General features: G+C 45.9%; 1 protein-coding gene across 1 annotated transcript in view; it reads right to left on the minus strand.

The window, feature by feature from the left end:
• Positions 1 to 7599: 7599 nt before the first annotated feature.
• Positions 7600 to 17067, minus strand: part of LOC135386030 (atrial natriuretic peptide receptor 1-like) — a 378177-nt gene continuing 368709 nt past the window's right edge. Inside the window, exons 16-21 of the mRNA XM_064615739.1 lie at positions 15097 to 15220; positions 13440 to 13508; positions 10799 to 10973; positions 10272 to 10370; positions 9536 to 9627; positions 7600 to 9135 (exon numbers count right to left, since the gene is read on the minus strand). Coding sequence (XP_064471809.1) covers positions 9019 to 9135; positions 9536 to 9627; positions 10272 to 10370; positions 10799 to 10973; positions 13440 to 13508; positions 15097 to 15220 — 676 coding nt within the window. The 3' untranslated portion in view covers positions 7600 to 9018. The remainder of the gene's footprint in view (positions 9136 to 9535; positions 9628 to 10271; positions 10371 to 10798; positions 10974 to 13439; positions 13509 to 15096; positions 15221 to 17067) is intronic.

The following is a 17067-nucleotide window of genomic DNA, read 5'->3' on the forward strand; positions in this document are numbered from 1 at the left end:
TCCGCTACAATCGAGCGTAAAACACGCAATGAAGAGGTCGGAAGAGACGCCTGAAACCAACGCAGTTTTATAGAACGAGCCTTCCTCTACAACATATTAAAAAAACTCGAGGGTGTTTTTTCGTATACGGGAGAAAATAATTTTTCGTAGTAGAGGGTATTACGGCCACATACATACTCACCCACGTTGCATGTATCCGGTGGGGTGCTATATTTGTTTCTTGGGCTCCCGTTTTAATTCTTCGTATTTCCGTTTTTTTTTTTCTGGTTGGTTTTCAATATGACAGCCACCCGGACCAAAGGAGCATGGCTCCAGTTGAGCGCTGTGGAGTTCCAATTCACCAGTATGAATATTATAGGCGCGTAGATGCAGGTTCAGTTGATGAAAGTTTCCTTTAACTGTCACATTTAAATGCTGAACAATTCACCAGAAAGATTAACCACGAAAAGCCTAACAAATTATAACGCTAGAGGAAAAGACGAACGTGCAAAAAAGTCGTTTACATGGCAGTACTGGAAACGACGGAGTCTCGTGGTGGTGGTTCATCGTCCATGCTGTCCTAGGTTCCAGTCAGGCTCACAGCTATATAAAACCTTGCACCACTCGCGTATGGAAGCGTATACCCGCGGATATCCGCAAGAAACTTCTGGGTTCGGATGAAATATGGACGCTTGTTGTGATCTGCGGATCGGACGTGGATGGCGCCGGATCAGGAGCGGGTCAGACTCGGATAAACCGCGAGATTGCGCCATCAGTTTGCTTCACAGTAGGTACAGAAGAAGATACAAGGTGTACGAAAGCCGCTCGCGCATCTGAGAGAGATCACTGGCTCTGGCGTCTCGACTCGAGGTGCGCGTTCGACGCCGATCTTGCGTTTCACTTGCAATAAACTCTACTTATCCCGTTTGGTGCAAAATGTGTTGCTGTGCTTGGTGTCGTATAATGTTTCGTGGAAGCTAAATCTGTACTTGCTGCCGTGTATGCTTTGGTAGCATCATGGACGCTCAGGACCTGTCCTCGCTACAAAAGCTATGCCGCTCTGGGGTTTTCACTGTCGGAACGCGAGAGAGGAAGTCGCCCGTGCGGATGAAGTTTGGTGACAACTTTTTCTGTTGCCCCCCCCTTTTTTTTCTTTTTTTGCTGTTTTGTGCTGACGGGAAATAACGTTTATTTCCTGGAAAATTGACCTGATATATCGAGCATAGAAACTGAACTATTGCTGCGTGCCTTGGGAGACGCGGATTTTTCGGATAGGGTGCGGATGTGAAAAAGCTCATCCGCGCAGGGCTTTAGTTCACACGACAAAAAGTATTACTTAGACCTGCCCATCACCGCTAATCCCCAATCTCCGTTGCCGGCACCGTGCACACCGGAAACAATGCCATAAACTTAACCACCCAGGATTGCAATACGCGTGTTATGCTACAGAAGCAAAGGCTATGGTAACCTTGCAGAAGTCTGTGCCACAGCATATTGCTTGCTTATTAAAACCCAACCAGACCAGAGAAAAATTGAAAATAAAAAGAATTAAAACAGGAGCCCAAGAAACAAATATAGCACCCCACTGGACACATGCAACGTGGGTCACTGTGGTCGTAATACCCTCTACTACAAAAAAAATTATTTTCTCCCGTATACAAAAAAAAAAAAACACCCTCGAGATTTTGTAATATGTTGTAGAGGAAGGCTCGTTCTATAAAACTGCGTTGGTTTCAGGCGTCTCTTCCGACCTCTTCATTGCGTGTTTTACGCTCGATTGTAGCGAATTTTGGAAAAATCGCATACTTTCTCTTTTTTTCCTGCAATGACTATAAAAGTTACGTGTCTAACGATTTTTCCTGTTGAAGTGTTCCTTAGGGCCTTGGCAGGAAAAAATATTCATTAAAATTTAATTGTTTGATTTTCCACAAAAAAATCGCGAAGTAGGAGGAAAATTGCGAAACTTCCGGCCTTTGTATACCTGCACCGATTACAGGAAGGAGTTGACAGGACAGAAGCCGCCGATATTTCGAACAGAGACTGTTCTTCTTCTGAGTCTGTTCTTCTGTTCGAAATATCGGCGGCTTCTGTCCTGAGGCAACTCCTTCCTACATTCTACCGGTTCGCTGGATTTCTACCCAACTATGCACCGATTACAGCACGACAACCGGGATTTGGACGCTGTGTAGAGCATAGCTTCTTCTATACGCAAAAGAAAACCGCACAGATCTATGTGCTTTCTATGAGCCGCAGTTGCCGTTCACGCAGGGCACGGTTTTCGCCAGCGCTGCGAACTTTGCTCGTGTGTAGCACCCGCCACATTGAGATTTGGGAAGAAATGTTTCGTGGTGTGTCGTTTTGCATTATTAGGGACGGCTGAAAAAAATTTCGTAAAAATTTGGGATCGTTTTGTGGGGGCCGAGCAGGTCCGCTGGATCATTTCGCGTGGAATCACCCAGTTCCCATGGACTACCCAGCAGATGGCTGCATCTTGCTTTTCTTTGCCGGCGGGGAAGCCTAATGTTGCCATTCCATACTACTTCTTTTTGTCTCTGGCGTGAAACAATGCATCCAGGTTTCATTACATTTAATGACTGAATGCAAAAATTCGTCCCACTCGGAGTGAAACCGGTTCATCAGCTGCTCAGAGGCTGCCATGCTCGCGCCCTTCTGGTCACAAGTGAGGTGTCGGGGAACCCGTCTTGCACAGACTTTGCGGAACAGTAAGTGCTCGTGAATGATTGTCTTTCCACACTGCAGACACTAATATTACACTGGACTGTAATGTCCGGAATTGTTGAGCGCCGGTTCTCGAGGATGCCTTGCTCAAAGCCAGTGATGTTCACTGGCGTGACTGCAGTCGGACGAACGTGTCCATGTGGTTCATTCGTCACCATATCCCGTCCTTCGTCAAACTACCTGCCACCATTCGTACACTCTTCCCTTTGACATCGTTCCCCATACTGTGCCTGTAACCTTTGCAAAATCTCAGCTGCTTTGACGTTCTCCTTCACAAGTAACTTGATTATGCATCGCTGTTCCACAGTTACAGAGACACCAGGCTGCCACCAGGAAGTGACTGCACTTCGTACTCCGAAAATTTTATTCAATGACATGACGACGCGCGCTCGAAAAGGTGGTGGGTCCTAGCAGGAAATTGCAGAAGCAGATTGGTTGGCACGTGAAGCAGGAGCAAGCATGCGGCAAGCGGAGCGTGCAGGCCTGATTCTCACCCCACAGTTCCTTTGCCTTTGGACGCGGACCGGGCTCCGGTCTATACCCACTTGTGCTTAACTTGTCCTTCACACACATCCTGACGGCACACTCATATCATTACACCTCAGACTATTTATGCAGTTCCTCATCGGTGGCAGGCATAAAGAGCGGCAGTCCATATTACTGTTGTTTGGCAGCTCGCTGGCATCAATGTTGCAACTGTATCCCTCCGTCGTAAGTGGAAATTTTTCTTCGTTTGCCGTGAAAATGCCAGATCCGGCGGACGCAAGAAGTCCTTGTATCTGCTCGCTGCTGGGGCTCAGAAAACTGCTTACGATCTTCCTCGAGCTGAGGATGACAGACTGGGTGTCCTAAGTGGATGATGTTGTTTCCCGGGGCTCCACGATCTTGATATTAGAGCCAAAATAGCATTCCATGTCCATCGTGGTACGAAGAGAACATGCTCACGCGCTACGCTCATGCCAGCAACTTTACTTCGCGGGTTGGCCGCACGGCGCTGCCAATCATTTCTGAAATGGCCCATTATGTTCACCCACTGAGCTTTCTCGAGCAAAAGTCTCGGTCACCTTTGAACGACCCTTGTAGTCCGCAACATTTACGGATGTTCGTTCATGGGTTTCAGCATTTTCTCATACAAGATTGCCGGATTTTCTTGTTGTCCCAAAAAGTCGCCGTCGGCTGCGCCAATTGGTGAGGAAGGAAGCTGGAGTAAGATGCGGTTTGGCCCGCTCCTGCTCGGAGTATCCGGGCGCCCAGTCGAATAAGACACCAGAAGATAAGTAAAAGTAAGTAAAATGCTAGTAAAGTAAGTAAAATGCTAGTCGAAATAAAGTACACGTACCGTACGTACACGTCGTACGTAATTCATGAAGTGCCGAGAATTTCCAGCTTAGAGATTAGCGTACGCACGGTTACACAACCAGCCACCACTGAGGCATTTTGTCGCATTTTGCACTGTCGCATTTTGCATATCTCCTATTAGGAGATATGCAAAATGCGACGCGCCATCTCATGGTAACGGTTGTAACTAGGGCGGCCATATTGGTAGAGTCAAGAAACGCGCGCGTTAGGCTGCTGCTGTAATGCATGTATCGTCCTGTACGTGCACATACACTGCGGGATCGTACCTTTTTTTAGTTATTTTATTTATTTATTTATTTTTTTACACAAGAATGCCCACGCACTGCTGCGTTTCGTTGTGTAAACGTGGAACCAAAGACTGCAACGGGAACTGGGTTGGTATCACTCACTTCTGTTCAGTGTGCCTGGCAGTAACCCTAGAAGCGGCCGTGAAATGCAGTATACCACGTTTTTTTTTTTAAGTGATGAGGGTGGTGTACGTTGATAATACCGAACATAAGGAAACAGGACTAGCAAGAAAAACAGCTAGTACTTGTGTTACGTGCTGTCTCGTGTGTCAGTTAGCTTGTGCATTTGTCTTCCAACTGTACTTGAGCTTCTCCCCAGGACGTCTGCTGCTCTCATCGAGCCATATTCTCCTTTATATTGAGTATATAGGAGGCTATGATCGAGCGATCGCGCATAACGGTCACGTATCGCGTGACGCACGCGAATGAAAAGATAGGTGTTGAATAGGAGGGAAAGTTTGCGATCGCGCAATGTTGCGATGCTGTGTTAACTAAGGCATTCATGTGCGGACCTCTTGTGGATGGATCGCGCAAACAGGGCTTCCACAAGGGCAGCTTATTCAGAATGAAATAATAAATACAATTGTTGTTCTCCTCGAGCCTTGCTGGCACGCAAAACATGTTACACGCTAACAGTGTTCTGTCTTCTATAGGTGTCCTTTCACCGTTTTCCAAATGGTGAGACACTAAACAAGTAGATTATTGCCATCAAGCGAGACGTAACTTAGTCACACGAAGTTCATAGCACACGATGACAGAAAAAGACAGACGGACACGGGCTATCCGTGCCCACCTCTGTCTTTCTCGTTAATAGCTATGCGTAATTTCAACCAACACACTCTTCACATCCTTGCGCTGATAGCACAGTCTGTTTATTTTGCTTTTCTCTTCTTTTTTAACTCAGAACGTCATAGAAAGAGCGCTTACGTATAGCGTACGATACACAAAAGTGTGTCGAGAAACTTCGGCGGACGCACATTTTACCGTATAGTGGTGAAGAAGGAAAACAGCCGTCACTTCGAACACACGTGAATGGCGCATGCACTAAACACCGAATACCGGGCGGTTGCTCGAGGTCGATTGCGCGTGCTAGTCAATATTGTGGACAAGGTGCTCGACTACAAAACAGCAGTTCACGTATCTCGAGTCACAGTTGTTCGTGAGTAGTGAAGAAGGCAGTGTGTACGCTTCCACGGCGAAGGCGTAGGACTTCTTTTGCTACCGTCACGGCGGTGCCGAAAGAGCACAAAAACTCTGTAACGTATGCTCTGACAGGTGTGGCAGAGCACCTAAGTCGTTTCTCCACATGTTGTTATCATACATAGGGAAACGTCGCAGTTCAGTCATTTCGGCCGCCAGCTGAACCGGCCGGTGTCCCATACGCAACTCCCAAATCCTGACTCCACCAAGATGGCCGACCAAAAAGTCCTAACCAGTGTTGCCCGACGTGAAAGTAATTTTGCATATTACCTATTAAGCCGAAAACAAGGTTCACAGACATTTTGCGAAACTCTGAGTGTGCAACCAAAACTTTTATAACGCTTTGTTATGAACAGTGGGCCATGATCGATATGGTTCGTCACGTGACATGGTTCGAAGGTGCATAAGATATAAACATAAAGTTTCAAACTACATGACTTTTATCGATAATCGCACTATAAGAAAAAAAAAAGGAGCAACATATGGGGAGCCAAGTACAGCTTCTAGTCTTCTTGCAATTACTCGCCATTTCAGTCCCCTGTCCCCAAAATTCCATAACCCTAAAAGCTGCCCAGCATAGCCAAGAGCTTCTAAACTTGGTGTAAACGTTTGCATTTAGTCTCGAAAGGGGGCAATTGGTCGTGGCAATGCGCCAAGACCCCAAAAGAAGACTCCAAGATTACTCCTTTTCTTTTTAGTGTGTAGCAGGAGCGTGTGAAATGGGTTCGATAAAAATATAAGGTAAGAGGTTGTCACTGCACGCATCCAAATTATACACTAGTTTGTGTACACGTGTCAGCATATACAGGGTGTTTCACATAACGTGGAAAAGAAATTGTATTAAAAAGCTACTTGTCTGACCACTTTGGGGTCAACGCTATTTATCTCAGGGGAAATTTTGTTATGACTTCTGAGCACTTTTATCAAACTTAATTCTCGAGAAAATGAATTTTGCCACTTGAACTCCGAAATTTGCCAAGTCAACCTCACGTATTTTTTACGGAAACAGCAAGCGCATACCGGATTTACCCCATTCTATAGCAAAATACATTCATACAAATACAAATAGCGTTGACCTCATCATGTTCTACAAATAAATTTTTAATACGATTTTTGTTTCACGTAAGGTGAAACCCCCAGTTGGTGTCCCAGCTAAGTCACACCATGCTTTAAAAAAAGACGAACACTCTACGCGGGCGAAACCAACTGGAATTTTTTTAACAATCGTATTCCTTCTTCACCAGTAATTTTTTCATTGCTCCTAATTATTCAATTCAATTTGAATACTTAATTAACTTTTGAATTATTACTCTGGGGAGCAAAGATGTAAATTGGGAAGTTGTACAGCATGGCGATAAACATCTAACACAGGTGCTCTATCACCCTCTCTCTCTTTTCTTATTGTGAAGAAAGAAGGGGGCCAAGTTCGTTCCTGGCTGCCCGATGCGGCAACATCTGGCTGTTCATTCCAAGGACAGCGCCCAGCACTGTACAGATCAGCTGAACAGGGTTCCTTGAGCCTACTCCTGAAGGCAGTGGGATCGAGGCGCACCAGAGCCGCGCACGAAGGTTCTCAAGGTACAATTTTGAATTTCGCTCTCTCTCACTCACTTTTTTTTTTTCGCGAGAAAAAGGTCCACACAAGAGGTACGTTGAAGGGAGTACCTGGGTTAGACGTTTCTCGCCATGCTGTGCAACTTTCCAATTTACACATTTGCTCCCAGAGCAATAATTAAAAAGTTTATTAATTATTCCAATTCAATTTACTTATTTGGAGCAATGAAAAAAAAATTCGTGAACGGAGAATACGAGTGTAAAAAACTTACAGTTGGTTTCCCTCCGTAGAGCACTTAGTCTTTTTTAAAATCGTGGTACGACTTAGCTGGGACACCCTGTATATTTCGTATAGAGGGTGTTTCAGTAACAATGTCAAAAAATTATAATAAAAAGTATGCACCGTACGCATACGGGGTTCACGGTATTTAGTCCTGCTAGGTTTTTGCCACACGTTGTGGTAGTTAGCACAGATGTCAACCATTAATTAAGTTAATTTTACTAATTGAAATGGAACATTTGCGAAGTAAAGGTAGCGTTTTTCTTCACGAACTCGATAGCCTATGGCCACAATACACAATTGCAACAAAGTTCAGGAAGTTTCTCATCAGGTTTCTACAAAAATTTAGCAGACGAACATCCGTCAGTTGCCGTTTGCTGAAATTCAAAATTCAGGAACTGCTGACTCCGCATGAATCGAGGCGAAGTGGAGAGAGTGACAGGGTGCTGTATTATCATCGAAAGCCTTATCGCGCAACCCGTCATATCAGTGACTGCTGGCTGATGACACGACATATTGATAGGGACAAAAATGTGATTGCAGCGTGGCAATTGTTTTGTTCTTGCACTGGGGGGAGGGCTCTTGGGAGAAGCAAACTGCCCCACACCGGCAAATATCAGCGAGCGCGCCCAGGCGAGCGAGGAATTTTCGGCTTCCAAATTTTTGTAGAAACCTGATGAGAAACTTCCTCATTTTTGTTGGGGGGGGGGGATATGTTTAATGTTTTATGTCGGGATTGTGTATTGTGGCCATAGGCTATCGAATTCATTTAGCAAAACGCCATCTTCACTTGGCTAATTTTTTATTTGAATAGCAAAATGAGATTAATTAATGCGTGGCATGTGTGCTAACTACCACAACGTGTGGCAGAAACCTACCATGAACCTACCAACCTACCGTTGACCTCATAACCATGCGCTGCATACTTTATTAATTTTTTTTGACATGGTTACTGAAACAATGTGCGTCTACAAAGCATTTGCACCCTCACATTGGAATGAGGTTGACCTTAGAGGCCTTGAGTATACCCTAGAGCATTTTTTTCTGTGCTTACTCGACGTTTTCTAGAAGGTTAAAACGGTTTAAGAACACTCGTAGCTAGCAGTTATACCAGTTAGGATAATTCGATCATTTGTACCAGAATGGGCTCATAGCATGTCCACAGTTGACATAAATTTTTCGTCAAAGCGAGAAGAGGGAACAGAGAGTAGACACCTTGCCTAATGTACCTCGTGCAATCAATATTCTTTGCGGGCGCAATATCGGTTTTCACAGATACCACAGTTAGGTAGAGTGCGATATCTCATTTTACCTGCAGCGGTGATAATCATTTCGGTCCAAGAAGGACGACCCTGTCGTGTGTTCTACTGGCGCACATTATGTGCAGAGGCCCTACTTCAGGACAGTCACTCTGCATTTCTGGCTTACACACATATTGGGATTGGCTGGCAGTCTGTTTTCTGTTAAATTATTAGTCAACCAGAGGGCCTGGTTAGCGTCACAGCAAGGGTGTGGAGAACAAGCGGTTTCACCAGTGAGCGTTCATATGTCGTGCGCTCGAGACGCATCCGCGTGAGGGTGCCACATCCAGCGATGTCATCTTTGAGTCGCTTCTTCCAGTCATATTTTGGTCTCTTTTCGTCCGTCCACGTGGTTCGGCGCAGACGGTGATGGTGTTCCACCAGATGTGGCTTCCTGTTCTCCTAGCAACCAGTACGTCACCTGCTTGCCTTTTCCCTGCAAAATATTTTTTTTTCCCCCGATATCAACAATTTTTTCAGAGTCAGCGAGAAAGTTGAATGACGCGTTGAACATTCTCAACGTATAAATAAAGCTGCTGAACGGCCATAGGGTGCTCTATATATAACTCCTTGGCAGTTTTCGATTGCAAATGCTCATGTGTTTCGGGTTCGTAAACACCATAGTGAGACGAAGAGAAACAAGAGGACTCCCATGTATAATCGCTTGGAACTGCGCCGTACGCAACGGCAGAAAATTTCATACAAGATGAATGTAGTTCAAGTTTTTTTTTTTTTCTTTTTGGCGCAAGGGCAATTTCATACAAGCAGCACATAAATTTCCCTAATATTGAGCAAACAATTCGATAAAGCGGTTCATAAAGGATATATGACATTACCTTCATCTCAACTTCTCCTCTTAGCTCGAGTTGGAATGTCTTGAACGTGTCGAGAACCTCTTTCGTCGAAGAACTGACGTGTATCTTCAGAGCTAGAAAAGAAATATCCGTAAACACATAGCGCAACTTAAACCTATATAATACGCCCGTCCGCAGGGGAGACTGTCCGTACAGGGGAGACTGTGCACATGGGACACGTGGACATTTCATTCAGTACAGTTAAAAGATGATTCTGATACTCTGATATGTACGTAGTCCAACAGGTGATGTGGCCTACTGTAATATTGCCGCTATGGCTCGTTCTCTTACACGCAATGATGATAAATGAAGCCTTAGAATATGGCCCACCGGGACGCTGACCATGGCAAATACAGGAGCGCTTCTTGATGAGCTGTGTAACCTTACAAGTGTGTGTCCAGAGATGTTCAAGTCTACGCTACGCGTGTGCGGCAATTCGAAGAAGAAGACACATTAAAGCGGCGCAGAACAAGCACATTGCCTATAATACAGCATACAGACAAGAAAAACACACACTGGTTTGCTTGCATTATACCTCTCCACATGAGGACCGGAAGTGCCGCGCATCCCCTCGCGATCACAGAAGAGGGTGTAGGGTGAAGTAGTTATAGTAGTTATAGTTATAGTAGTTAGTTAGTATAGTTAGTAGTAGTTAGTATAGTAGTTATAGGTGAAGAAGAGTAGAGGGTGTAGGGTGTAAGAGTTATAGATGACTTACGTAATCCATTGGATTCCATCCTCGAAGCAGTATTGACCGTATCCCCGAAAAGACAGTACCGAGGCATCTTGAGCCCAACAACACCCGCAGCACAAGCTCCTGAAAGACAACAAGAAACATCGTTGTCGGAACGGAACCAATAATGAGGAAGCGAATAGCTGTTATAGAGGTGTATATCATTAATAAGGCACACAAAATCATAGGAATAGGATATAGGTACACAAGTCAAGCCTCCGCAGAAGACCTGCAACATTGAGTTCCACAACGTTCCCGACACGCACGTCAACTCAACAGCTGCTAAACCTATCCTTCACTGTCCTCCTAGCAGGCCGCGCCTCACAGCACTGTGGACACCTGATCTGCGGACGTTTCACTCGTGGGTTTCGCCTACTCGTCAGGTAGGAGGGCAGAGCAACTGTTACGGATCCAGCGCCATGAAGGTCGTTCCCTAGCTCCTGCACTCTTAACCGTTTTCCCGCCATTCTTAGTCGCAAGTTGAAGGATATTTGGAGAAGACAAGTACCCACCTGTGTGTATACCAATTCGAAGGTTCAGCTGTTCCCCCGGCCGGTGACGGATCTTGAAAGACATTACTTGTTTCAGAAGCGCAAGGGACATGCGCGCGATCTCACGTGCATTCATTATCCCGTTGCGTACAGGGAGTCCGGACACTACCATGTATGCGTCTCCAATAGTTTCGACCTAGAAACAGGAAACCAGACATAGTAAAACCAGTTGGTAGTTCCGTAAGGATTTAGAAAGGCTATCAATAGTTTCATTGCGTTTTTATTTACTACCGCGAATTAGACCTGCAAAGATTTGAGACTCGTGGCGAATACGACTGGTCGATCAGGAGAGGCATTTTTGCCTCTCGGCTGAGTACTTGTTTGTTTGTTTGTTTTTCACTGGTTCGTGCGCTCCGCTGGTCCTTGCAGATCAACTCGGTCCGCCACAAAGCGCTCTCTCTTACTCCATGAGAAACCTGGGATTCGGCCGGCAACTTGAACAGGGGCTCACGGCCATCACCTCCGCTTTTCTCGGGGACGAAAAACCGTGACAGCTGGGTGGATTTATCGCTAGTGGATTGAGATTTGGTCTTTTCGTGTCCAATTTTATAGGGTATAGGCTCTGTAGGGTTCGGAAGCTAGCTCCAAGTCGACATCTTGAATTCACCGTCACTTTCAATAGCATTCTTCTGAACGCGAATAGTTTGGAATCGCAGACTGATTATTGATATTGATCTGAGATGTCAAATCAATAGTTTCGCTGACTCATTGCATAACTAATAATAATAATTCGGGGTTTACGTCGCGGGACAACTGAGATCATGAGCGACGCCACAGCGGTCGGTCTGTGAATTGCTTTTGCCCAGCTGAGGGTTCTTTAACGTGCGATGAAAGCTGACCACACTGCACCCCATATTTAACGTCCCTCGCGGAAGATGGCGTGTCTAAGCAACTTGTAGCATTTACGTTATTTACGTCATTATCTGGCCTCATCTGGAACGGACATATTCATAACAAATACGTGAGTGCCACGCGTACACTTCATAGCCTTAGACGCGTCCCGCGTTCGTCCACGTAAGAAAAAGCTCCCGGAGGACTACTGGCGCTCCATGCTTGAGGAGAGAGAGAGAGAGACTTGGCGAGCCTGGGATCCTCACGCACTAGCAACAACTAAAATGGAAAGCGTTGGAAGAAAGGTGTTTTCAATTCATTTTCGATATACACAGCACATTTTCCCTCTCTCTCTCTGGCAACGCGTCAAAGGGGCTATGCAAAAAGGAGAATCAACTGCGCGAAATGTTTCCTGATTGATGATAATGGTTTAAATCGGCACATCTCCTTTTACTTGCACAGAGAAAAGCTGTTTTTTGTTATGGGTCCATATGTGAGTCGCGAACCATGAATGCATGCAGTCTTCTTTCTCTGAACGTGTTTTTGTTGATGCGTGTTTTGTTGCTGAGTGGTCAGCAAAATATCATATGAGCAGAGTACAGCGTGTTGCAAACTCGCTGTTGTATTTCCAGCATCAGCCTTTCCTGACAAGTTACTTCTGTGCTTTGTTGCTACTACGCCGCTACATTTATTACATATTTCATCTGTTTGGCGCTGTGTTGAATGGCGTGTGCAACCAAGTGCCCTATAGAGCTGGTGCTCCTGTCCCTACATAGTAGTCGCTTTCTTTAAGATGCAGATGTAGTCCAACGTTTTTGGCGTCGCAGTCAGCGACAGCCGAAGTCAGACACGCCAACCGAGCGATCCGGGAAATATGCGTTTATAGTCAGACGCGCGTCAGCAGTGGCCTGCGACCGTTACGCATGCGCAAAGTCGTTCTGACTGCAGCAGGGCGACTGCGACTGCGCTGATCTGACTGCGCGAGCGCGGTCGGCGAAAAATAGAACATGAAGAATAGAACATGCGTTGAATGCCACCGGCCGCGCTAGCCACTAGACTATAGAGGGCGTGATTACCCCCGGCGTAACGCAACTGTGCAGCCCGCGTACGCGCAGCTCAGTTTCGTCGGACTATATCTGCGCCTTTAGTCGCGTGTTCTCCTTTTAGAGACAGCGGTCCCTCGGTCTTCGCCAATCTTCGCGCACGGTGTACCGAAATAAGCCGGGTTCTTTTAGGTAAAATACTGCAGTTAACTACGAGAAAAGTAATATGAGCTTTAATTTTGGTAGTTGCGTTGCGTAGTTGCAATTAACGTGTAACTGCATAGAAAGTAGTTTAGCTCGTCATTTAGTTGACATCAAGTGCATGTATTGAGATGCTACCCATCACTGTGCGGCAGTCTGAACAAAGCGACCCAAATATAGCTTTTCTTGAAATGCCAACTTCAAAGCAAGTTCTTCCGTATGAAACACGGTTTCTCCATGCAATTTGCATATCTATTCAGCATATGCATTCGCATATCTATTTCGAGATCAATACAATTTCACAGTGCGGGGAGCACAGTAATATGGTTAATGGAATTTATTCCTCCTCTCTCCTTCGGAGTTTTGAGGATAAAACACAGTGGGGTGCTGATGTGAAGCTTTTGTCTCTATGTGGTGTTAGATGGAATTTGAAACAGACGGCAGTGTCAAGTGATATGAAATACCGCAAATGCCGACTTCCACAATTCCAGCATTCTACGTCTTAATATTCTAGACTTTGTCCATACCTTGTAGACGTCGAACCCTTCAATTATGGAGTCGAAACAAGTGTAGAGGTCATTCAGGAAATCCACTACCTGCAGAAGACCAAACATGTCATCGCAACTATTGTGCATCCCAATGCTGCAATGCTGTGCATAGAAAATGCGCCTTCGTGGCAGTGGTGCTCGTTAACACTCAGAGAAACGATCCACAAACTAGAAGTGTACTAATATGAAGGTAATATTTAGCGTAGTATATGCTACACCACATAATCTCTTCCTTTGGTAGACTACGCGTTTTTTCTCTAGCAGGAGGGCACATTTTGTAGGGTTTGTCATTTTCCGTTGCGCCCTTCCGTGAAGCGGCCACCTCCTCACCCCAATGTAGTATAGTAAGCACGTGACAGGCAGTTTTCCTTTTCGATTGCCCATGGTGGATTCCAGCTGCTGTTCTTACGATGGTGATCGTAGTATCGTGCAGGCAACGTATAAACTGCAACAGCGTCCAATACGTGCGCTGTTCTAGGCTATTTTGACAGACTATAGGCAACGCAGGAAAGCCGCAAATCAAGCACGAGATGCCGAGACGCGTTGCAAATGCTAAAATCGCAGGTGCGCTAAAAATACCGGTGCGATCGCATTGCAAAAGGAAAATGCAGTGGCGATATCGAGCAACAAATACGATCCTGCGTAAACGAATACAGTCAACTACTGATGAAAAATGCTGGCATTTTTCTCTTTTAAAGCGGTATCTTTATAGGAACAACCACAGTCGGCAGCTATGTTGGTTCGGCCATGACATAGAAAGCGTGCGTGCGTGCCTGGAGAATGTGCGCAGCAAGAGAATGGCAGCACGGAAAGGGTAGAACTGAGGAGCAGAGGACAGCTCTCTAACTAAGACACTGCCAGAACTGAAATAACAGTTGGTCAATATCAATTACACATTTGTACCAACACAGACTTACTGCTCCGATAAAATTTTCTTAAAATACTTCATTTCGGTAGCTGTACAATATATCTCAGTTAAGAAAAGACGACACAACAATTCAAACACGCTCCACAGAAACCTGGAAAGTTCCACGCCAACCAACGATGTAGGACTTAAATACACCCCGCTATGGGCTTCCGAAGCTAGTAAGCAAATATACTTTCTTGTTTAATAGCCCAGAGCACAACACAATGGCCACGCGAACTTTTGCGTATGAACTGGTTCAAGAATGTACAAATTTAAGATACAAAACTCATAATGATTAGTAATTTTCATGGATATCTCTATAGGCTGTACCACAGTGCGACTTATTGTGTACTTTTGCTTAAGTAGTGACGTGATGTGATAGAAGCAAAAAATGGGGATTGCCTAAGTAGTACTGCAAAGCATTGTTTACTTATTGTTACTTCTTGTGTAATGACGTACCGTTAGTACGTATTATTGCAAAGTTCTGTTTGTATAGTTACGGGGAACGGCCACCTGCCATTTACATGCCGTCCCAGGACGTTTTCAAGCTACAAACTGGTAGCTTTTTATCGAGGGCTACCGCCATCTTTGATGGGAACGGAAATAGAGAAAGAAACGCAAGCCTGAATATGGCGTCAGGAGGTACATCATTACCGTTGTATAGTTTAGGAATATGTGCTGCCATGCGCATATGCGCTGTGCCATTCTCCTTATTGACCAACCGCTTACCTGCATTGGCGTACTCTGGGCTGATAAGGAGGTGAACCCAACGATATCGCTGAAGTAAATAGTGACGACGTCAAATGATTCTGCCCGCACACCTTGACCCTTGATCAGTTGACTCGCGACAGACCTGAAACAGATGCACAGCCTTTTTGTGACTTGCAATATGTAGAACCCGTATGACGTAATATCTGCCGAGGCGGTGTCTTTGATACACCACATGTGTGTCGGAGAAGAAAATGTCTAGTTTCCGTTCACAAACTCGCCTTATTTCGGAAGGAAATTGATTGACATTAGTACCAGCATTGCAATATATTTTAGCTATTATTTATTAGATACCATAGCTGGGCGAACTCACTCATGAGGGTCCTCACGAGTGCCCCTCACCCTCACCTCACGCCTTTGAGGTGAGGGTGAGTGAGGGCAAGCCCGCGATCAGGCCATCCGTGAGTGCACTCATGAGGTCTTTACCCTCATAAGGTCTCCTGTGAGTGCACTCATGAGGTTTTGCCCCTCATGAGACCTCCTGTGAGTGCACTCATGAGCTCTGAGGGGCGCCAGGTCTGTGTGAGTGAAGTCACTGGTGAGGCCTGAGGGGTGTGAGGTCAGTATGAGTGCATTCAGAAATAAGGTTAAATGACGCTTACGAGACGTGGGCAAATTATGAAGGCACTAGTGATATGGTTCCAGCGATCCAGCTACCGGCAGAGTGCACTTTAAAGGGCTGGTGTTCCCGTTTTTAGCAATTTCATCTACGTCGCGCTGGGAACACAGCCAAGCGCCCTGAACTGACGGATTAATTGGTGAAATGGTTCCAGCGACCTAACTACACGCAGTGTGCACTTTAAAGGGCTGATGTGCCCGTTTTTAGCAATTTCGTCTACGTCGCGCTGGCAACACAGCAAAGCGTCCTGAGCTGACGGATTAGTTGGTGATATGGTTCCATCGACCCACCTACACGCAGAGTGCACTTTAAAGGGCTGGCGTGCCCGTTTTTAGCAGTTTCGTATATGTCGCGCTGAGAACAGAGCAAAGCGTCTTGGCTGACTCATTACTTGGTGACATGGTTCCAGCCACCCAACTACCGGCATGGTGCACTTTAAAGGGCTGGTGTGCCCGTTTTTAGCAATTTCGTCTACGTCGCGCTGGGAACACACCCATGTGTCCTGAGTTGACTGATTACTTGGTGATATGGTTTCAGCGACCCAACTACAGGCATGGTGCAGTTTAAGGGGCCCGAGTGCACGTTTTTAGCAATTTCGTCTACGTCGCGCTTGGAACACAACAAAGCCTCCTGAGCTGACTGATTACTTCATGATATGGTTCCAGCGACCCACCTACCGGCAGGGTGCACTTTAAAGGGCTGGTGTGCCCGTTTTTAGCAATTTCGTCTACGTCGCTCTGGGAACACAGCCACGCGTCCTGAGCCGACTAATTACTTGGTGATATGGTTTCAGCGACTCGACTACAGGCAGGGTGCACTTTAAAGGGCTGGTGTGCACGTTTTTACCAATTTTGTCTATGTCGCGCTGGGAACACAGCAAAGCCTCCTGAGCTGATTGATTACTTGGTGATATGGTTCCATCGACCCACCTACACGCAGTGTGCACTTTAAAGGGCTGGTGTGCCCGTTTTTAGCAGTTTCGTATATGTCGCGCTGGGAAAGAGCAAAGCGTCTTGGCTGACTGATTACTTGGTGACATGGTTCCAGCGATCCAACTACCTGCAGGGTGCACTTTAAAGGGTTGATGTGCACGTTTTTAGCAATTTCGTCTACGTCGCGCTGGGAACACAGCCAAGTGTACTGGGCTGTGTTGTGTTCCCAGCGCGTCATAGACGCAATTACTAAAAACCGGCGCACCTGCCCTTTAAAGCGCACGCTCTCGGTAGTTGGGTCGCTGGAACCATATCACGAAGTAATCAGTCAGCTCAGGAGGCTTTGCTGTGTTCCCAGCGCGACGTAGACGAAATTGCTCA

This window comes from Ornithodoros turicata, chromosome 2, assembly GCF_037126465.1.
Source record: "Ornithodoros turicata isolate Travis chromosome 2, ASM3712646v1, whole genome shotgun sequence".
In the NCBI taxonomy this organism is placed as follows: Eukaryota; Metazoa; Arthropoda; class Arachnida; order Ixodida; family Argasidae; genus Ornithodoros; species Ornithodoros turicata.